The following is a 22,323-nucleotide window of genomic DNA, read 5'->3' as shown; positions in this document are numbered from 1 at the left end:
CAGCTCCACTTCTCTGCCTGCCCCCTTATTCCCTTATCGTCCAAGAAACACACTATCTCTGTCTTAAATTTATTCAATGTCCTGGCTTCCACAGCTCTCTGAGGCAGCGAATTCCACAGATTTACAACCTTCTGAGAGAAGACATTTCTCCTCATCTCTGTTTTAAATGGGCGGCCCCTTATTCTAAGATCATGCCCCTAGTTCTAGTCTCCCCCATTAATGGAAACATCCTCTCTGCATCCACCTTGTCAAGCCCCCTCATAAGCTTATACGTTTCGATAAGATCACCTCTCATTCTTCTGAATTCCAGTGAGTAGAGGCTCAACCTGCTCAACAATTTCGGTCCCAACATGCTAAAATAGATAACGCTGAGAAACGAGTGGCTGAAAACAAACGGGAAGAATTCCTGGCAGCAAAGAGAGTTAAAATTAGCAGCGAGTTAATCTTTGTCATCTCCCATCAATTCCATTATCGGGGGAAACTGATGTGCTCTGGTCGGATGTCGATCAGCCCGCATTCCATTAGCGTAATTGAGTTTGAGATATTTGGCCTAGCTCCTGACAGCGCAGAGAGCGCGTTCTGGCTCCCAGGGACTGCAGTGCGAGTGGGCAAACAGCGTTCAAAGTGCTGCCGGGGATTCATGTGGGTGTGACCCCTCTCTCCGCAGCAGCTAGGTGCTGGGTTCCGTCCTCTGCATGTTCGGGCCGTGCCTGCCTGCCACAGAGCTGGGAGTGGTTTGAGGAGACTTGTGACGGCCCACTGTTCCTTTTAACACAAGAATTAGGAGCAGGCCATTCGGTCCCTCGAGCCTGCTCCGTCATTCAATGGCTGAACTACCCAAACTCCAGTTTCCTGCACTGTTCCCATATCCCTTGATTCGCTGAACATTCAAAAATCTATCGTAGAATAGCACAGCACAGAAGCCACTCTTTCCCCATATCCCTGCAATTTATCCAGTTCCCTTTTGAAGGCTATGATTGAATCTGCCGTCACCACTCCATCAGGCAGTGCATGCCAACTGTTTTTCCTCGTGCCATTCCCTGTTTTTAATATCATCATAGGCAGTCCCTCGGAATCGAGGAAGACTTGCTTCCAATCCTAAAATGAGTCGCTTAGGTGGCTGAACAGTCCAATAAGAGAGCCACAGTCCCTGTCACAGGTGGGACAGACAGTGGTTGAGGGAAGGGGAGGGTGGGACTGGTTTGCCGCACGCTCCTTCCGCTGCCTGCGCTTGGTTTCTGCACGCTCTCGGCGACGAGACTCGAGGTGCTCAGCACCCTTCCAGATGCACTTCCTCCACTTAGGGCGGACTGGTCTTTGGCCAGGGACTCCCAGGTGTCGGTGGGGGATGTTGCACTTTATCAGGGAGGCTTTGAGGGTGTCCCTTGTAACGTTTCCTCTGCCCACCTTTGGCTCGTTTGCCGTGAAGGAGTTCCGAGTAGAGCGCTTGCTTTGAGAGTCTCGTGTCGGGCATGCAGACAATGTGGCCCTGCCCAGTGGAGCTGATCGAGTATGGTCGGCGCTTCGATGCTGGGGATGTTGGCCTGGTCGAGGACGCTAATGATATATCTGTATCCCTTGATTCTCTGGATATTTGAAAATCTATCATACACTAGTACAGCACAGAAGTACAGAGGTCATTCAGCTCATTGAGTCTCCACCAGCTCGCTCAAAGAGCAATCCAGAAAGTCTCACTCCCCTGCTCTTTCCCCATATCCCTGCAATTTTTCTCCAAATATTTATCCAATTGCCTTTTGAAGGCTATGATTGAATCTGCCTCCACCTCTCCATCAGGCAGAGCATTCCAAATGTTTTCCCTCGTGTCGCTCTCTTGTTTTTGATATACTCAACGACTGAGCCTCCACAGCCCTCTGGGCTCGAGAATTCCAAAGAGGTGAGGAGGAGTAGTCTCCTGCAGCGTCAGGCTCCCGCCCGTCCTTTCTCGCGTGCACAGTTCCATGGCGACGGGAAAAACACGTTTGAAAAATAAACAATTTCCGCATAACTTGGGTTTGAGCAATGCTCTGTCGCAAGATGCTGCTGGCAAGAGAGCTTTGGGAGGTTATCAGTATCGGCAACAAGTGTCGAGGAACAGAGGGACCTTGGAGTGCAGTTCTGCACATCACTGAAGGTAGCAGGACTGATAGATCAGGTGGTTAAAGAGGCAGACAGGATACTTGCCTTTATTAGCCGAGGCATAGAATACAAGAGCAGGGAGGTTATGCTGGAACTGTCTAAAACGCTAGTTAGGCCACAGCTTAGAGTACTGTATGCAGTTCTGGTCACCACATTACGGGAAAGATGTGATTGCACTAGAGAGGGTACAGAGGAGATTTACGAGGATGTTGCCAGGACTGGAGAATTTTTTTAGCGACGAGGAAAGATTGGATAGGCTGGGGTCGTTTTCTTTGGGACAGAGGAAGCTGAGGGGAGACCTGATTGACGTGCCTAAAGTTATGAGGGGCCTAAATAGAGTCGATAGGAAGGACCTATTTCCCTTAGCAGAGGGGTCAACAACCAGGGGGCATAGATTGAAAGTAATTGGTAGAAGGATTAGGAGGGAATTGTGGGGAAATGTCTTCACCCAGAGGGTGGTGGGGGTCTGGAACTCGCTGCCTGAAAGGGTTGTAGAGGCAGAAGCCCTCACCACATTTAAAAAGTACCTGGATGTGCACTTGAAGTGCAGTAACCTACAGGGCTACGGACCGAGAGCTAGAAAGTGGGATTAGGCTGGGTGGCTCTTGGTCGTCCGGCGCAGACACGATGGGCCGAATGGCCTCCTGTGCTGTCAATTTCTACGGTTCTCCTATGAATTGCGCCACAGCTGTGGTAACCGAGGCATGGGTACCAGAAAAGTGCCGTGGTCCATCTCTGGCTTGTGCCTAGGCAGTCGGTGCAGGCTTTGGGCGCTGGTTAGGGATGCTGCAGTTAGTCTCGGGTGGGTGGGGAGGGAATAACCAGGCACTCGCTCTCCAGCGACCTGCCTGAGGTCCTGGTCCTTTTTCCCCTCGCTGGGTATCCTGCCAGCATTAGCTGTCCCGCCTCAAGAACTGAAGACTGTCTGCACAAATCCCTCGCATTGGTATTCATCATTTTCAACAGCATGGCGTGGATAGGATTGACCGAGTTCCCTTAGCAGAGAGATCAACAACCAGTGGGCATAGATTTAAAGTAATTGCTCGGAGGCTTGGAGAGGATTTGAGGGGAAATTTCTTCACCCAGAGGGTGTATTTCATCATCATAGACAGTCCCTCAAATCGAGGAAGACTTGCTTTCACTCTAAAAATGAGTCCTTGGTTGGCTGAACAGTCCAATATGGGAACCACAGTCCCTGTCACAGGTGGGACAGACAGTGGTTGAGGGAAGGGGAGGGTGGGACTGGTTTGCCGCACGCTCCTTCCGCTGCCTGCGCTTGGTTTCTGCATGCTCTTGGCGACAAGACTCGAGGTGCTCCGTGCCCCCTCAGATGCACTTCCTCCACTTTGGGCAGACTAGTCTTTGGCCATGGACTCCCAGGTGTCGGTGGGGATGTTGCACTTTATCAGGGAGGCTTTTAGAGTGCCCTTGTAACGTTTCCTCTGCCCACCTTTGGCTCGTTTACCGTGAAGGAGTAGAGCACTTGCTTTGGGAGTCTCGTGTTGGGCATGCGGACAATGTGGCCCTGCCCGGCGGAGCCGTCAAAGAGGCAGGTTTAAAGGAGCGTCTTAAAAGGAGAGAGAGAGAGGCGGAGAGGTTTAGGGAGGCAGTTCCAGAGCTTGGGGCCCAGGCAGCTGAAGGCACGGCCGCCAATGGTGGAGCGATGGAAATCGGCAGATGCTCAAGAGATCAGAATTGGAGGAGTGCAGAGAACCCGGGGGAGTGTGAGGCTGGAGGAGGTTACAGAGATAGGGAGGGAGTGAGGGCCATGGAGGGATTTGTAAACAAGTAAGCGAAATTTGAAATAGAGGATTTAAAAAAATGTGATTAAAACTGCAGTGAGGATGTCGTGCTTCTCTCCTCTCCTGTTCTATAATTGGGTGTGGGGCCATTTACTCAGTATCACTTTCTGCTCCTCTGGAGTGTCTATTCCGAGCTGTGTGGAAGTTGCTCTGGGACCGTCGTCTTCCCCCTTTTCCTCCCCCGCCCTTTCCTATTTGTGAAGCTTGTTGCCTCTGCTCAGACTCTGCAGTGCAGCGAAGATCGTAAACCTAGCGACATGGGACTCCGAGTGTCACTGCTGCAACACTGACGCTGTTTTATGATTTGTTTTGAAGTCCCTCCTTGGCCCTCTCCCGCTCCCCAATTCTCTACCCTCCTCCAGCCGCACAACCGTCCGGACCTCCACACTCCTCCAATTCTGCCCTCTTGCGCATCCCCCCCGATTTCCATCGCTCCATCTTCGGCGGCCGTGCCTTCAGCTGCCAGGGCCCCACGTTCTGGAATTCACTCCCTAAACCTCTCCACCTCTCGTCATGTAAAGATGCTCCTTAAAACCTATCCTTTTGACCAAGCTTTTTGTCATCTGTCCTAATATCTCCACCTCAACTCGCTGGAGAAATACCACCAGCGTTGTCTCCGCAAGATCCTGCAAATCCCCTGGGAGGACAGACGCACCAACGTTAGCGTCCTCGACCAGGCCAACATCCCCAGCATCGAAGCACTGACCACACTCGACCAGCTCCGCTGGGCAGGGCCACATTGTCCGCATGGTCCCCCAGACACGAGACTCCCAAAGCGAGCGCTCTACTCAGAACTCCTACACGGCAAGCGAGCCAAAGGTGGGCAGAGGAAACGTTACAGGGACACCCTCAAAACCTCCCTGATAAAATGCAACATTCCCACCGACACCTGGGAGACCCCAGCCAAAGACCAGTCCGCCCCAAGTGGAGGAAGTGCATCCGGGAGGGCGCTGAGCACCTCGAGTCTCGTCACCGAGAGCATGCAGAAACCAAGCGCAGGCAGCGGAAGGAGCGTGCGGCAAACCAGTCCCACCCACCCTTTCCTTCAACGACTGTCCCACCTGTGACAGGGATTAATTCCCGTATTGGACTGTTCAGCCACCTAAGAACTCACTCTTAGAGTGGAAGCAAGTCTTCCTCGATTACGAGGGACTGACTATGATGGTGGTGATGTGTGGCTTGGGACGTCTTGCTACGTTAAAGGCGCTATTTAAATGCAAGTTAACGCAATGTGTCTTGGGAACTGAATTTGATTCAGTTTCGCGCAGCCAAATGGAAGCAGGAGTTTTGAAATTGTCTGCAGTGTGCACCGTCTACAAGAGGCACTGCAGCAACTCGCCAAGGCTTCTTCGGCAGCACCTCCCAAACCCGCGACTCCCTACCGCCTAGAAGGACAAGGGCAGCAGGCGCATGGGAACACCACCACCTCCACGTTCCCCTCCGAGTTACACACACCATCCTGACTTGGAAATATAGCGGCCGTTCCTTCATCGTCGCTGGGTCACAATCCTGGAACTCCCTCCCTAACAGCACTGTGGGAGCACCTTCACCACACGGACTGCAGCGGTTCAAGAAGGCGGTTCACCACCCCTTTCTCAAGGGGCAGTTAGGGATGGGCAATAAATGCTGGGACTGCCAGCACCGCCCACATCCAGTGAATGAATAGAAAATAAATTGGGGAGGGTGGGGGGGGGGGGGGCGAGGAGGGTGGAATGGTACTTAAACAGTCAGCTAATTGGGCGGCAACTTTCTATCCGGGGGATGGGGGGTGGAGAGTGTAGTGGACTTCTGACAAATACCTTCTCCTTTGTGACTTGCCGTTGCTCTGCATGTTTGTGGAGTGTGGGATAAACTGCAGAATGGAACATGGCGATTTTGGGCGCTATCATTTTAACGTGCGAGCGTAATGCCCGCACCCATTGCTCCTCGTGAATCAGGTGATACTCTGAAGTGGGAGGGGGTTGGCAGGGGGGGGAGGGAAATAAGTGTGACGCTTGCAGGAAGTGGCTGCTGTAGCGATTTTTAAACTCTGGGGGTTTGTGTTAACTGCCTAACTTTGAATTCGGGTGCAGTTCTCTGGTGTCACACTTCCCTCGTTTAAAAATCTTGCTGTTTTAATGTGCCTTTGTACTGCTCGCGCTCCCCCCAGCTTTGTTTTGTTTTGGACGTGAAGGAGAGCCCCCATTTTAGTTGGTAACGAGGCTGATCAGCCCCCCCCCCCCCCCCATTTTTTATGGGCCTTCTAACAACCCCTCAACCCTGCTTCTGGCTTGGTAAGGCATCGAGTGGGACAGCGAGGAGCTGTGTGACAGCAGTGTATCACCGCTCCTCGAAACTGGTTAAAATTGGCGGCTGCCTCGGGCTTCGAGGACATCCAGAAGCGCGTACTCTAAACCTCTGCCCGCTCCGGCCTGTACGCCCCAGAAGCTGGCAGCAGTGATTTTTTACCAGTGCGCCAGCTACTTGCTAATGTCGGGTAACTGATTGAAGTTCTGTGCTGTTGTCCATATCCTGGGCCCTTAACACTGTGAGCTGTTGCCTGGCAGACAGGCCTCAAAGAAAGTGACAGTGATTTACTCGCGATATAATTCTCGGCGGTCTGCCAAGTGAAGTGTATTGACGACGCTTTTTTGTTTTGGATCCTTTGCAGGATTGACTTCCAGAAGAGTGCCGTCTTCAGAGGTACGTGGACATAAAAGCATCCTGTTGGGAGGCAGCGGCATCGTTTTATATCTTGCTCTGGTTAATTCCACCAATGTCGGGCAGCCGAGACCCAAGTGTAGACTTCGGGCAAAACTCTGGTTACAGGGCGTGGGTGGTGATTGGATCGGGATGTTCAAGCTGAGTTCTCTTCCCTCCCCCTTTTTTTGAAGCTGTATATCCTTGTCTGTCAGCCGTGGCTGTGTGCCAAAAGGTTGTGGGTTCAAGTCCCCCTCCAGAGACTTGGGCACAAATCTCTAGGCTGACATTCCCAGTGCTTAGGGAGGGGCGGTACTGAAGGAGCACCGCACTGCGCTGTTGGAGGGGCGGCACTGAGGGAGCGCCGCACTGCGCTGTTGGAGGGGCGGCACTGAGGGAGCACCGCACTGCGCTGTCGGAGGGGCGGTGCTGAGGGAGCGCCGCACTGTCGGAGGGGCGGTGCTGAGGGAGCGCCGCACTGTCGGAGGGGCGGTGCTGAGGGAGCGCCGCACTGTCGGAGGGGCGGTGCTGAGGGAGTGTCGGAGGGGCAGTACAGAGGGCTCCATCTGCTCTCTCAGGTGGACATAAAAGATCCCATGGGCACCGTTGGAAGAAGAGCAGGGGAGTTCTCCCTGGAGTTAGACACGAAGCAGGGAACTAAGTGGATTTAAGGGGTGGGGTGGTCGGAAGACGAGAAGGCATGTTTGGAAGAGATGAGTTTTTAGGAGGCTTAGCAACAACTTGCATTTATATAGCACCTTTAACGTAGTAAAAGGCGCTTTACAGGAGCATTATCAATCAAAATTTGACACCGGGTCACAAGGCGATACTAGGACAGGTGACGAATAGTTTGGTCAAAGAGATAGGTTTTAAGCAGCATCTTAAATGGAGAGGAAGAGAGAGATGGAGAGGTTTATGGAGGGAATTTCAGAGCTTGGGGCCCAAGACAGACTTTCATTTATATAGCGCCTTTCACGGTCGCTGGACACTCTACAGCCAATGAAGTCGCTGCTGTAGCGGAGGGAGAAGACGAGGAGGGAGGAAGCAAGGCGGAGAGGTTTAGGAAGAGAATTCCAGAGGGCTGGGGTCTAACTGCTGAAGGATTCAGTTGCGGAAAAATTGCTTCCCGAATCCCGAGCGGGTGCCTTTATTATTAATAAAGAAACGCATCTGGCCGACAGCCCTTGCGGTGGCTTTAATCTGATTTGTCTCCTGTTTGCAGATGGCAAGCTCCTCTTCGTACAACATCCAGTTGAAAAAGATAGGCCATCGGGGAGTGGATTCGACGGGCGAAACCACCTACAAGAAGGTGAGTAGCGGATCCTGTGTGGAGACCCCGTGATTAGATTCCCCCATGAGGGGAAACATCCTCTCTGCATCTACCTTGTCGAGCCCCCTCGATATCTTTTAACCTTTCAATAAGATCACCTCTCATTCGTACAGGCCCAACCTGCTCAACCTTTCTTCATTTGTACAGTTGTACAGGGCCTTGGTGAGACCACACCTGGAGTATTGTGTACAGTTTTGGTCTCCTAGTCTGAGGAAGGACATTCTTGCTATTGAGGGAGTGCAGTGAAGGTTCACCAGACTGATTCCCGGGATGGCAGGACTGACATATGAAGAAAGACTGGATTGACTAGGCTTATATTCAATGGAATTTAGAAGAATGAGAGGGCATCTCATAGAAACATATAAAATTCTGACGGGATTGGGGGAAGAACGTTCCCGATGTTGGGGAAGTCCAGAACCAGGGGTCACAGTCTCAGATAAGGGGTAAGCGATTTAGAACCGAGCTGAGGAGAAACTTCTTCACTGAGTTGTGAGCCTGTGGAATTCTTTACCACAGAAAGTTGTTGAGGCCAGTTCGTTGGATATATTCAAAAGGGAGTTAGATGTGGCCCTTGCGGCTAAACGAATCAAGGGGTATGGAGAGAAAGCAGGAATGATGTACTGAAGTTGCATGATCAGCCATGATCATATTGAATAGTGGTGCAGGCTCGAAGGGCCGAATGGCCTGCTCCTGCACCTATTTTCTGTGTATGTTTCTATATAACAACCTCATCATCTCAGGAATCAACTTAGTGAACCTCCTCTGAGCTGCCTCCAATGCAAGTATATCCCCCCCTCAAATACGGAGACCAAAACTGCACGCAGTATTCCAGGTGTGGCCTCACCAATACCCTGTACAGTTGTAGCAAGACTTCTCTGCTTTTATACTCCATCCCCCTTTGCAATAAAGGCCAACATTCCATTTGCCTTCCTGATCACTTGCTGTACCTGCATACTAACATTTTGTGTTTCATGCACAAGGACCCCCAGGTCCCTCTGAGCTGCAGCACTTTGTAATCTCTCTCCATTTAAATAATAGAGAACCGGATTGCTTTCACCCTTGTTTTAATACTTTCTCTTCCCCCCCCCCCCCGCCCCCTCCCTGCCTTGGAACAGCAAGACCCAGTGTGTGCTGAGACACACTGTAACTCAGCACAATCTCACAATTGAAAAGAAGCAGATTCAATAGTAACTTGCAAAACAGAATTGGATAAATACTTGAAAAGTGAATATGGGGGGGGGGGGGGCGGAGTGGGACTAAATGGACAGCTCTTTCAAAGTGCCAGTACAGGCACGATGGACTGAGTGACCACCTCCTGTGCTGTCTGATTCTGGGTACTTGTGCCCCTTGTGGGAAAGCGAACGGCTATCGTGTGGCAAATCCTGCCCACTTCAACTGCTTAGTACATGCTTCACTGCCTACGACTTTTCACGCCAAAGCGGTTTTTCGAGTTAGAATCATAGACATTTACCGCACGGAAGGGGGCCATTTCGGCCCATCGTGTCCGCGCCGGCCGACAAAGAGCCACCCGGCCTAATCCGAAGAGCAGGGAGGTCTTACTGCAGTTGTACAGGGCCTTGGTGAGACCACACCGTGAATATTGTGTACAGTTTTGGTCTCCTAATCTGAGGAAGGACATTCTTGCTATTGAGGGAATGCAGCAAAGGTTCACCAGACGGATTCCCGGGATGGCAGGATTGACATATGAAGAAAGACTGGATCGGCTAGGCTTATATTCACTGGAATTTAGAAGAATGAGAGGGGATCTCAATAGAAACGCACAAAATTCTGATGGGATTGGACAGGTTAGATGCAGGAAGAATGTTCCCGATGTTGGGGGAAGTCCAGAACCAGGGGGGGTTACACAGTCTAAGGATAAGGGGTAAGCCATTTAGGACCGAGCTGAGGAGAAACTTCTTCACTCAGAGAATTGTGAACCTGTGGAATTCTCTACCTCAGAAAGTTGTTGAGGCCAGTTCGTTGAATATATTCAAGAGGGAGTTGGATGTGGCCCTTACGGCTAAAGGGATCAAGGGGTATGGAGAGAAAGCAGGAATGGGGTACTGAAGTTGCATGATCAGCCATGATCATATTGAATGGCGGTGCAGGCTCGAATGGCCTGCTCCTGCACCTATTTTCTATGTTTCTGTGTTTCAATGTATATCCAAGTACTTTTTAAATGTGTTGAGGGTTTCTGCCTCGACCACTCTTTCAGGCAGTGAGTTCCAGACCCTCACCACCCTCTGGGTGAAGAAATTTCCCCTCAAATCCCCTCTCAACCTTCGAGTTGATCGGAGTGCAAACAGATCGCTCGCCTTGTTTACGGCCCTGTCGAGTTGGTAGATTTAAGCATCAAGACTGTCGCGGGAGGGAGCGTTGTTGCTTATGGGCGCGGATGGAGTTTCTGACCTAACGTTTCTGACCGAACATTCGTGTGTGTGTGTGTGTGTGTTTGCCTCTCGTTCAGACGACCTCCTCTGCCCTCAGAGGTGCCATCCAGCTAGGGATCACACACACGGTGGGGAGCCTGAGCACCAAGCCCGAGCGAGATGTCCTCATGCAGGATTTTTACGTGGTTGAGAGCATTTTCTTCCCGAGGTAAGGTTCCAACATGTCTCGTGTCGTCTTGCTTTTGAAAAAAAAATCACATTCAAAGTCCCCACCACTTGCGCTGTCTCCGTTTATCCCAGCATTTGCCATCACTAAAGGCACCACTTGTACCGTATTTAAAAAGCGAAAGAACGACTTGCATTTCTATAGCGCCTTTCACGACCACCGGGCGTCTCGAAGCACTTTTGGAGTATGATCACTGTTGTAATGTGGGTAGGGAAGAGTAAAACTAGGGGCCTGATAGTCGCCAAGAAATCCAATGGGGAATTCAGGGGAAACTTCTTTACCCAGAGAGCGGTGAGAATGTGGAACTCGCTGCCACGGAGTGGTTGAGGCAAGTAGTGTCGATGTATTTAAGGGGAGGCTGGACAAGCGCATGAGGCTGCAGGGTGACTTGGACAGGTAAGGTGAGTAGGCAAATGCATGGCAGATGCAGTATAATGTGGATAAATGTGAGGTTATTCACTTTGGCACGAAGGCAGACTATTACCAGAATGGTGGCAGATTAGGAAAAGGGGAGGTGCAACGAGACCTGGGTGTCACGGTACATCAGTCACTGAAAGTTGGCATGCAGGTACAGCAGGCGGTGAAGAAGGCAAATGGCATGTTGGCCTTCATAGCGAGAGGATTTGAGTATAGGAGCAGGGAGGTCTTACTGCAGTTGTGCAGGGCCTTGGTGAGACCACACCTTGAGTGTATGGTTTTGGTCTCCTAATGTGAGGATGGACATTCTTGCTATTGAGGGAGTGCAGCGAAGGTTCACCAGACAGATTCCCGGGATGGCAGGACTGACATATGAAGAAAGACTGGATCGGCTAGGCTTATATTCACTGGAATTTAGAAGAATGAGAGGGGATCTCATAGAAACATATAAAATTCTGACAGGACTGGACAGGTTAGATGCAGGAAGAATGTTCCCGATGTTGGGGAAGTCCAGAACCAGGGGTCACAGTCCAAGGATAAGGGGTAAGCCATTTAGGACCGAGATGAGGAGAAACTTCTTCACCCAGAGAATTGTGAACCTGTGGAATTCTCTACCACAGAAAGTTGTTGAGGCCAGTTCGTTGGATATATTCAAAAGGGAGTTAGATGTGGCCCTTACGGCTAAAGGAGTATGGAGAGAAAGTAGGAATGGGGTACTGAAGTTGCATGATCAGCCATGATATTGAATGGTGGTGCAGGCTCGAAGGACCGAATGGCCTGCTCCTGCACCTATTTTCTATGTTTCTATATTTCTACGGGAATAGAGGGTTGTGCTGATAGATTTAGATGAAGAAAGACAGGAGGAGGCTCGAGTGGAGCATAAACGTCGGCACGGACTGGTTGGGCCGAATGGCCTGTGTCTGTGCTGCATATTCCAGACCGTAACTGAATTCAATGAGAAACGTTAACGTAACACTTTACGTTGGGAAAGGTTGACACAAATTGTGCCCCAAAACAGGAAGTAAGGATTGAGGACAGGAAGTGCCAGCCCATTGCTAATTTTTAAAGGGTTCAAACTATTTTGGTGACGGGATTGACCAGTTACTTCCCCTCCCCCCACGTTCAGTGCCGAGGTACTCGTACGTATTCTAAATACAATTTGTTGTTTGGTTCTCAGTGAAGGGAGCAATTTGACACCGGCCCATCACTACTCCGATTTCCGGTTCAAGACCTACGCGCCTGTAGCGTTCCGCTATTTCCGTGAGCTCTTTGGCATCCGGCCTGATGACTATCTGGTAAGTGGCGGCAGTGAGCCGGGTCAGGAGCAATGTTTCCCTTTAATCATATTTTTTTTATTTTGTGGGGTGCGTGGCCCCTTTAAGGGGGTTACCACGGCCCATTCGAAGTAACGCAAGTGCGCGCTTGTTCCCCTTTAAGAACCGCGCTGCGCAGGAGCTCCAGAGCACCGCGCGACTTAATGGGGCCATCGATCTGGCTCCTTGGTGATGAAAGTAGCGCTGGGGTTGCGGAGATCGACAATTACAGTACAACTGGGTCCCAGAGACAATTGGACCTTTGTGACGGGATTAAGCGATGTGCGATTGAGATGGGTAGAGATCAGTCAAAGAGGCTCGTTCGGGCTGCCCGTGCACAAGAAATTATTATGGAGCCGGTCGAGTGGGCTTGCTGTGCATTACGGCCCAAGTGGTGAGCTGGCTAGTACTGGCGTGAAGACCATTCTCGCTCGCCGTGACCATCGCATGTCAGAATGCCAATGCACTACATTCCGGCAATATCGAGACTTCGAAATTCTTGTTATGATCAAATCCCTTCTTCTCGCCCACCTCCATATCTCTGTAACCTCCTCCAGCCCCTACACCCCCTCCCTATCTCTGTAACCTCCTCCAGCCCCGACACCCCTCCCTATCTCTCTAACCTCCTCCAGCCCCTACACCCCTCCCTATCTCCGTAACCTCCTCCAGCCCCTACACCCCTCCCTATCTCCGTAACCTCCTCCAGCCCCTACACCCCTCCCTATCTCCGTAACCTCCTCCAGCCCCTACACCCCTCCCTATCTCCATAACCTCCTCCAGCCCCTACACCCCCTCCCTATCTCTGTAACCTCCTCCAGCCCCTACACCCCTCCCTATCTCTGTAACCTCCTCCAGCCCCTACACCCCTCCCTATCTCCGTAACCTCCTCCAGCCCCTACACCCCTCCCTATCTCCGTAACCTCCTCCAGCCCCTACACCCCTCCCTATCTCCGTAACCTCCTCCAGCCCCTACACCCCCTCCCTATCTCTGTAACCTCCTCCAGCCCCTACACCCCTCCCTATCTCTAACCTCATCCTGCCCCTACACCCCTCCCTATCTCTGTAACCTCCTCCAGCCCCTACACCCCTCTCTATCTCTGTAACCTCCTCCAGCCCCTACACCCCTCCCTATCTCTGTAACCTCCTACACCCCTCCCTATCTGTGTAACCTCCTCCAGCCCCTACAGCCCCTCCCCATCTCTAACCTCCTCTAGCCTGACAATCCGCCAACATCTCTACATTCCTCCAGCTCTAGCCTCATGCGCATCCCCCGATTTCCATCGCCCCGCCATTTGCGGCTGTGCCTTCAGCTGCCGCGGTCCTAAACTCTGGAGTTCCCTCCTTAAACCCCTCTGCCTCGCTCGCTCTCCCCTCCTTCAAGATGCTCCTTAAAACCTACCTCTTTTGACCAAACTTCCTGTCATTTACACAGCGCCTTTTAACGTAATTAAACGTCCCGTGGCGCTATACAGGAGCGTTGTCACATGAGGTGTTAGGACAGGTGCTTGGTCAAAGGTGCAGATTTTAAGGAGCATCTTGAAGGAAGGAGAGAGAGAGAGGCGACAGATTTGGGGAGGGAATTCCAGAGCTTAGCATCCAGTTAGCTGAAGGCACGGCCACTAGTGGTGGAGCGGTGAAAATCCGAGGCCAGAATTGGAGGAGCATTTTGCGCAGAGATTTTGGAGAATTGTAGGGCTGGAGGAGATTAGAGATATGGAGGGGCAAGGCCCTGGAAGAAAGACACTCGTCGTTTGTCTGTGAGCAGCGGTACAGGTAAACTGGCAGTCATTTATGCTGATCGAAGTTGTATTGGTGGATCGCAGATGCGTTAAATTGAAGCCTGCTCTCTCTCTCTCTCTCTCTCTCTCTCTCTCTCGCCCCCTCTGCAGTATTCCCTGTGTAACGAGTCGCTGATTGAACTGTCGAACCCTGGTGCCAGTGGCTCCGTCTTTTACGTGTCTGCCGATGACGAGTTTATCATTAAAACGGTTCAACACAAGGAGGCGGAGTTCTTACAGAAGCTGCTACCTGGATATTACATGGTAAGTCTGTTTTACAGCGTCTTTCAATTCCGTTTTCCCTTTTTTAACGTCTTATCCGAAAGACGGCTCCTCTGATAGCGCGGCGCTCCCTCCGACGGCGCGGCGCTCCCTCCGACAGCGCGGCGGGTGAGCAGCCGTGCACGCATGCAGCTTAGCGGAAACACTGGCCACAAGGATATATCCCACTGAGATTGATGTGCAACAATCCACGCTGATAGGGAGGGAGGGAGCGAGGGAACATGAATAGCAGCTCATTGGCCAAAATACAGACCAGCTTGCTCCCATGGAATGGTAATGGGAGTGCAGTACTGAGGAAGCGTCGGAGGGGCGGTGCTGAGGGAGCGCCGCACTGCCGGAGGTGCCGTCTTTCGGACGAGACATTAAACCGAGGCCCCGTCTGCCCCCTCGGGTGGTGAAAAAGATCCCACAACCACTATTTCGAAGAAGAGCAGGGGGAGTTCTCCCCGGTGTCCTGGGGCCAATATTTATCCCTCAATCAATATAACAACAACAGATGATCCGGGTCGTTATCACATTGCTGTGTGTGGGAGCTTGCTGTGTGCAAGCTGAGCTGCCGCGTTTCCCACGTTATAACAGTGACCACATTCCAATAGTACTTCATTGGCTGTAAATCGCTTTGAGACATTCGGTAGTCGTGAAAAGTGCTGTATAAATGCAAGTCTTTTTAGAGTTTAGAAGAATGAGGTGTGACCTAATTGAAATATATTAAGTTCTTTAGGGGCTTGACAGGGTTAATGCTAAGAAACTGTTTCCCCCGGGTTGGGGAGTCGAGAACACGGGCTCACAGTCTCAGGATAAGGGGTCGGCCATTTAGGAGCTGAGGTGAGAAATTTCTTCACTCAGCAGGTGGTGAATTTTTATAATTCTCTACCCCAGAGGGCTGTGGAGGCTTAGCCGTAGAGTATATTGACAGAGGTCGATAGGTTTTTGGGAACAAAGGGATATGGGGATCGGGCGGGGAAAGTGGAGTTGAGGTCGACGATCAGCCGGGATCTCATTGAATGGCAGAGCAGGCTCGAGGGGCCGAATGGCCGGCTCCTGCTGCTATTTCTTTTGTTCTTGTGTCTCCTCTTGCTTTCCTTTCCTCTGCAGAACTTGAATCAGAACCCTCGCACGCTGCTGCCCAAGTTCTTTGGCCTCTACTGCATCCAATCGGGCGGCAACAACATCCGGCTGGTGGTGATGAACAACCTCCTGCCCCGGGTGATGAAGATGCACCTGAAGTACGACCTGAAAGGGTCGACCTACAAGCGCCGGGCCTCCCAGAAGGAGCGCGAGAAACTCCGGCCGACATTCAAGGACCTGGATTTCATGCAAGACATCCCTGATGGCCTGTTCCTGGATGCTGACATGCACAGTGCCTTATGCAAAACAATTCAGAGAGACTGTTTGGTTAGTACCTTTACTCCAGACTCGCTGGGGAGCAGGCGTCTGAGCCATAAGTTTGTCTTCGGTTCCCCACTTCCACCCACCTCCCCAGTTATCCCCGGTGTCCTGGGCCCAATATTTATCCCTCAACCAAGATCACAGATCATCTGGTCATTATGTTATCACATTGCTGTTTGTGAGCGTTTGCTGTGCGCAACTGGTTGCCGTGTTTTCTACATTACAACAGTGACTATACTTCAAAAATACTTCATCGTCATCATCATAGAACATAAGAACATAAGAATTCGGAACAGGAGTAGGCCATCTAGCCCCCTCGAGCCTGCTCCGCCATTCAACAAGATCATGGCTGATCTGGCCGTGGACTCAGCTCCACTTACCCGCCCGCTCCCCGTAACCCTTAATTCCCTTATTGGTTTAAAAATCTATCTGAATACATTCAATGAGCTAGCCTCAACTGCTTCCTTGGGCAGAGAATTCCACAGATTCACAACCCTCTGGGAGAAGAAATTCCTTCTCAACTCAGTTTTAAATTGGCTCCCCCGTATTTTGAGGTTGTGCCCCCTAGTTCTAGTCTCCCCGACCAGTGGAAACAACCTCTCTGCCTCTATCTTGTCTATCCCTTTCATTATTTTAAATGTTTCTATAAGATCACCCCTCATCCTTCTGAACTCCCAACGAGTAAAGACCCAGTCTAATCAATCTATCATCATAAGGTAACCCCTTCATCTCCGGAATCAGCCTAGTAAATCGTCTCTGTACCTCCTCCAAAGCCAGTATATCCTTCCTTAAGTAAGGTGACCAAAACTGCACGCAGTACTCCAGTTGCGGCAGTCCCTCGGAATCGAGGAAGACTTGCTTCCACTCTAAACACGAGTCCTCAGCTGGCTGATCAGTCCAATACGAGAACCACAGTCCCTGTCACAGGTGGGACAGACAGTGGTTGAGGGAAGGGGAGGGTGGGACTGGTTTGCCGCACACTCCTTCCGCTGCCTGCGCTTGGTTTCTGCACGCTCTCGGCGACAAGACTCGAGGTGCTCAGCGCCCTCCCGGATGCACTTCCTCCACTTAGGGCGGACTGGTCTTTGGTCAGGGACTCCCAGCTGTCGGTGGGGATGTTGCACTTTATCAGGGAGGCTTTGAGGGTGGTCCCTTGTAACGTTTCCTCTGCCCACCTTTGGCTGGTTTGCCGTGAAGAAAGGAGTTCCGAGTAGAGCGCTTGCTTTGGGAGTCTCGTGGCGGGGCATACGGACAAAGTGGCCCTGCCCAGCGGAGCTGGTCGAGTGTGGTCAGTGCTTCAATGCTGGGGATGTTGGCCTGGTCGAGGACGCTAACGTTGGTGCGTCTGTCCTCCCAGGGGATTTGCAGGATCGCGCGGAGACAGCGTTGGTGGTATTTCTCCAGCGACTTGAGATGTCCACTTACATGGTCCATGTCTCTGAGCCATACAGGAGGGCAGGTATCACTACAGCCCTGTAGACTATCCATTGGCTGTATGTAAAGCGCTATGAGGCGTCCGGTGAAAGATGCAATATAAATCCAAGTCTTGATAGATTTTTGTTGGGTAAGGATGTTGGAGGGTTGCAGTAAAAAAGGCAGTTGAAATGGAGTCGAGGTGCAGATCAGCTGCGATCTCATTGAATGGCGGTACAGGCTCGAGGGGCAGAATCATAGAAATTTACAGTGCAGGAGGAGGCCATTCGGCCCATCGTGTCCACGCCGGCCGACAAAGAGCCAGCCAGCCTAATCCCACTTTCCAGCTCTCTGTCCGTAGCCTTGTAGGTTACGGCACGTCAAGCACACATCCAGGTACTTTTTAAATGTGGTGAGGGTTTCTGCCTCGGCCACCCTCTGGGTGAAGAAATTTCTCCTCGTCTCAGTTCTAATCCTGAGACTGTGACCCCTGGTTCTAGACTCCCCAGCCCGGAGGAAACAGCCTCCCAGCATCTACCCTGTCACTCCCCCTCAGAATGAGATCACCTCTCATTCTTCTAAACTCCAGAGAGTATCGGCCCAATCTACTCACTCTCTCCTCATGGGACAACCCCCTTGTAAAGTCCTGTCCCCTCAGTACAGATTCACACGAGGCATGTCGTGAAGTCAAGGTCACTCTGGACCTGCACCTTTATTTCACCGCTCTGGAATGCTGCACTTGCCTGAGACCTGTCCTTATATACCTGTCTCTTGCAAGTGCACCCCTGGTGGGTAAGGTATGCTGGTGGTTACAGGTCATATCTTATTACAGTCATGTACAGCATGTTAGGATACAGTTATATATAATAATGTAAGATACATGACGCCCCTTATCCCAGGAATCCTCGCTTGCCCTCTCTCGTAAAACACTCAGCAGGTCGGGCAGCGTCTGTGTAGAGTTTCAGGTTGCTAGCCGTTCAAGTCATCGACCTGAAACGTTAACACACTCTCGTCACGCCGATGTGTGTGTGTGTGCGCGCGCTCCAGCGTTTTCAGTGTTGTATTTCAGATTTCCAGCCTCCGCGGCATTTTTTGACGTTATCAGCGGATCGATTTTCCTCTTCCCGCTTTTTGTAAAAAAAAACTTTGTTCCCGATGCAGGTATTACAGAGCTTTAAAATCATGGACTACAGCCTGCTGGCAGGGGTGCACAACATGGATACGGCCAGCCGGGAGCGTTGCACCGAGGGGCCGCAGGCCGGCACCGATGGCATCGGACCATCGGATGCCCGCAGACCGGCGGGCCAGCGAGCCCTTTACTCAACGGCAGTCGAGGCCATCCAGGGTGAATCGCGGCTGGGCGGTACGGGGGAGACAGACGAATTGTAAGTGTCTGTTCTGCGTGCATGTGGGTGGTGGGGGGTGGGGTGTTGCCACCAGTAACGTCAGCTTGTGGCTCAGTGGCTAGTTTCCCCCCCCCCCCCCCCCACCATCTCCGAGTCGGAAGGTCGTGGCTTCCAGTCTCGCTCCAGAGACTTCAGCGCAAAGATCTGCCTGACGCTGTCGCTGGGGGAGCGCTGCGCTGTCGGAGATGTCGTCCCGAGGCGTGACCGAGTCTGCCTCCCTCAGGTGGTCGTAACAGATCCCACGGCCGCTATTTCGAAGAAGAGCCAGGAGGGGGTTCTCCCCGGTGTCCTGGAGCCAATATTTATCCCCCCCGCCAACATCACTTAAACAGATATCGCATTGCTGTGTGTGGGAGCTTGCTGTGCGCATATTGGCTGCCGCGTTTCCCACAATACAACAGTGACTACACTCCAAAAGTACTTCATTGGTAAAGCACTTTGAGATGTCCGGTGATCGTGAAAGGCGCTATATAAATCCAAGTCTTTCTCCCTCTTTTTCTGTTAAACCACTCTTTCTTTCCGCCCTCCCCTCTCGGTCCCTCCTCTCTTTCTTATCCCCACTCTTTTTCTCTCTCTCTTTCCCTCTCTCTCTTTCCCTCCGTTTCTCCCTCTCCCTCTCCCTCTCCTCCCTCTCCCTCTCCCTCTCCCTCTCCCTCTCCCTCTCCCTCTCCCTCTCCCTCTCCCTCTCCCTCTCCCTCTCCCTCTCCCTCTCCCTCTCCCTCTCCCTCTCCCCCCCCCCCCCCCCTCCCCTCTCTCGGGTCTCCTCTCTCTCTCTCTCTCTCTCTCTCTCTCTCTCTGCCACCTCCTCCCTCCCCGCTCTCTCTCTCTCTCTGCCCTCTCTCTCTCTCTCTCTCTCTCTCTCTCTCTCTCTCGGCCCCCCCCTCTCCCCTCTCCCTCGGTCTCCCCTCTCTCTCTCTCACTCTCACTCTCACTCTCACTCTCACTCTCACTCTCACTCTCTCTCTGCCCCCCCCTCTCTCTCTCGGCCCCTCCCCCTCTCTCCTGCTCGCTCGCTCTCTCACTGCCCCCTCTCTCTCGGCTCTCCCCTCGCTCGGCTCCCCTCTCTCTCTTGGCCCCCCCTCTCTTTCTCTCACTCGGACCCCTCTCTCTCTCGGCCCCCCCTCTCCCCTCTCCCTCTCTCTCTCTCGGCCCCCCCTTTCTTCCTCTCTCTCGGCAACCCCTCTCCCCCTCTCTCCCTCTCTCCCTCTCTCGGCACCTCCCTCTCGGGGGCTCACCCCCCCCCCCCCCCCCGCGCACTCTCCCTACAATTGAAAACATGAGCACTTGGGCCTGTGTACTGCCAGCGCCTGTACCCCAGTAGGAGTCAGCACCTTGGGAGGGGTGGAAATCTGGCTGCTTAGTGTTGGTGGGACGGTGGGATTATTTTTGGAATGGATAAATGATGCTGTTAAATATGTTCTGTTTCAGGATGGGAGGCATCCCAGCTCGGAACGCCAAAGGCGAGCGTCTCATGCTGTACATTGGCATCATAGACATCCTACAGTCTTATAGGTAAGTTGATTATAAGCTGCATCCTAACTTGCACTGTCCCTATCGCCCCCTGCGCTCGCTCACCTACATTGGCAAGGCCTCGGATTTAAAAATTCTCATCTGCATGTTCAAATCCCTCCATAGTGTCTCCCTATCTCTGTAACCCCCACACCCCTCCCTATCTCTGTAACCCCCTCCAGCCCCTACACCCCTCCCTATCTCTGTAACCCCCTCCAGCCCCTACACCCCTCCGAGATCTCTGCGCTCCTCCAATTCAAGTCTCTTGCGCATCTCCCGACTTCCATCGCCCCACCATTGGTGGCCATGCCTTCTGTTGCCTGGGCCCCAAGCTCTGGAGCTCCTTCCCTAAACAGCTCTGCCCACCCCCCTCCTCCTTTTAAGGCGCTCCTTAAAACCAAAGTATTTGACCGAGCTTTGGGTCACCTGTCCTGATAATCTCAGAGGCAACTTTTGTTAACGCCCCTGTGAAGCGCCTTGTGATATTTTACTACGTTAAAGTGTGATGTGATTTGGTGCAGTGAATCCATTGTACAATAACGACCCGTTCACTCCCTATGCGCCAGGTTTAAAAGCCCATCCTGTGCCGCTGCCTTCCCATACTGATGTAACCTTCTCTCCTCTCCGCCGTTTTAGATTTATAAAGAAGCTGGAACATTCGTGGAAGGCCCTCGTACATGATGGGGTGAGTCGGAACGACGGGACATTCTGTGACTGAAAGAGCTAAGCACCTAGTGTGATCGTGGTTTTAGCAATTGTGCTCCACATGTCCTTTACTGAAGAGAAAGCGAATCATAGAATCATACGGCACAGAGACTTGAGCACATAAATCTAGGCTGACACTCCCAGTGCAGTGCCGAGGGAGCGCCGCACTGTCGGAGGGGCTGTACTGAGGGAGTGCCGCACTGTCGGAGGGGCTGTACTGAGGGAGTGCCGCACTTTCGGAGGGGCTGTACTGAGGGAGTGCCGCACTGTCGGAGGGGCGGTATTGAGGGAGCGCCGTACTGCGCTGTCGGAGGGGCGGTATTGAGGGAGCGCCGTACTGCGCAGTCGGAGGGGCGGTACTGAGGGAGCGCCGTACTACGCTGTCGGAGGGGCAGTACTGAGGGAGCACCGCACTATTGGCGGGGGTGGTACTGAGGGAGCACTGCACTGTCGGAGAGGCAGTACTGAGGGAGCGTTGCACTGTCGGAGGGGCAGTACTGAGGGAGCACCGCACTATTGGCAGGGGTGGTACTGAGGGAGCACTGCACTGTCGGAGAGGCAGTACTGAGGGAGCGTTGCACTGTTGGAGGGGCAGTACTGAGGGAGCGCCGCGCTGTCGAAGGGGCAGTACTGAGGGAGAGCCGCACTGTCAGAGGTGCTGTCTTTCGGATGAGACGTTAAACCGAGGCCCCGTCTGCTCTCTCAGGTGGATGTAAAAAAATCCCACGGCCACTTATTCGAAGAAGAGCAGGGGGAGTTCTCCCCAGTATCCTGGGGCCAATATTTATCCCTCAATCAACATAACCAAAAAAAAACTATTTATCTGGGTCATTATCACATGGCTGTTTGTGGGAGCTTTCTGTGCACAAATTGGCTGCTGCTTTCCCACAATACAACAGTGACGACACTCCAGAACTACTTAATTGGCTGTAAAGCGCTTTGAGACGTCCGGTGGTCGTGAAAGGCGCTATATAAATCCAAGTCTTTCTTCCCCTCTCTCTGCCTCAGGATACAGTATCTGTGCACAGACCGGGCTTCTACGCCGAGCGATTTCAGCGGTTCATGTGCAGCACGGTCTTCAAGAAAATACCACGTAAATATCCGGTCGCCAATATATTTTATTGAAATGTCGGGTCCAGCTACTTCCCGTCGAAGATCTGCTCGTTCACGAGTTCCCATCGTCTGTGTTTAGAAAGGCTCCCAAGATGTAGTTCTACCGTTCCTGCAGCGCCACCACTGGCGGGAGGGGGTGTGTGCGAGTGGAAACGTCGGCTGAGGAAGGGATGGGCTTGAGCACCGTGCCACAACTATCGGGAAAGGCTGCCCAGGCTTGGTGCTCTCTTCGCTTGAAAAAGAGACGACAGAGAGCTGACCTGATGGAGGGCTTTAAGATTCCGAAGGAGTTCGACAGGGTAGACGTAGAGATGATGTTTCCACTTGTGGGGTTAGACCAGAACTTAGCGGGCCGTCAATCTACAACAGTCACCAATAAACCCAACGGGGAATTCAGGAGAAACTTCTTTACCCAGAGAGCGGTGAGAATGTGGA

At 52.3% G+C, this 22,323-nt stretch overlaps 1 protein-coding gene across 4 annotated transcripts in view; it reads left to right on the top strand.

Moving 5' to 3' along the window:
• The window catches only part of LOC139240178 (phosphatidylinositol 4-phosphate 5-kinase type-1 alpha-like), a 71,280-nt gene that overhangs the window by 27,612 nt on the left and 21,345 nt on the right, over positions 1-22,323 (top strand). For all 4 annotated transcript variants that reach the window (XM_070868596.1, XM_070868597.1, XM_070868598.1 and 1 more), the window contains 10 exons: positions 6,589-6,620; positions 7,840-7,926; positions 10,415-10,545; positions 12,158-12,275; positions 14,183-14,335; positions 15,449-15,748; positions 18,317-18,540; positions 19,990-20,073; positions 20,707-20,755; positions 21,784-21,868. In XM_070868596.1, the coding sequence (XP_070724697.1) occupies positions 6,589-6,620; positions 7,840-7,926; positions 10,415-10,545; positions 12,158-12,275; positions 14,183-14,335; positions 15,449-15,748; positions 18,317-18,540; positions 19,990-20,073; positions 20,707-20,755; positions 21,784-21,868 (1,263 nt within the window). The remainder of the gene's footprint in view (positions 1-6,588; positions 6,621-7,839; positions 7,927-10,414; positions 10,546-12,157; positions 12,276-14,182; positions 14,336-15,448; positions 15,749-18,316; positions 18,541-19,989; positions 20,074-20,706; positions 20,756-21,783; positions 21,869-22,323) is intronic.

The sequence above is a fragment of the Pristiophorus japonicus genome, chromosome 30 (genome assembly GCF_044704955.1).
Source record: "Pristiophorus japonicus isolate sPriJap1 chromosome 30, sPriJap1.hap1, whole genome shotgun sequence".
NCBI lineage: Eukaryota > Metazoa > Chordata > Chondrichthyes > Pristiophoridae > Pristiophorus > Pristiophorus japonicus.
Note: the sequence above shows the minus strand (reverse complement) of the source record. Positions and strands in the feature narration are given on the sequence as shown.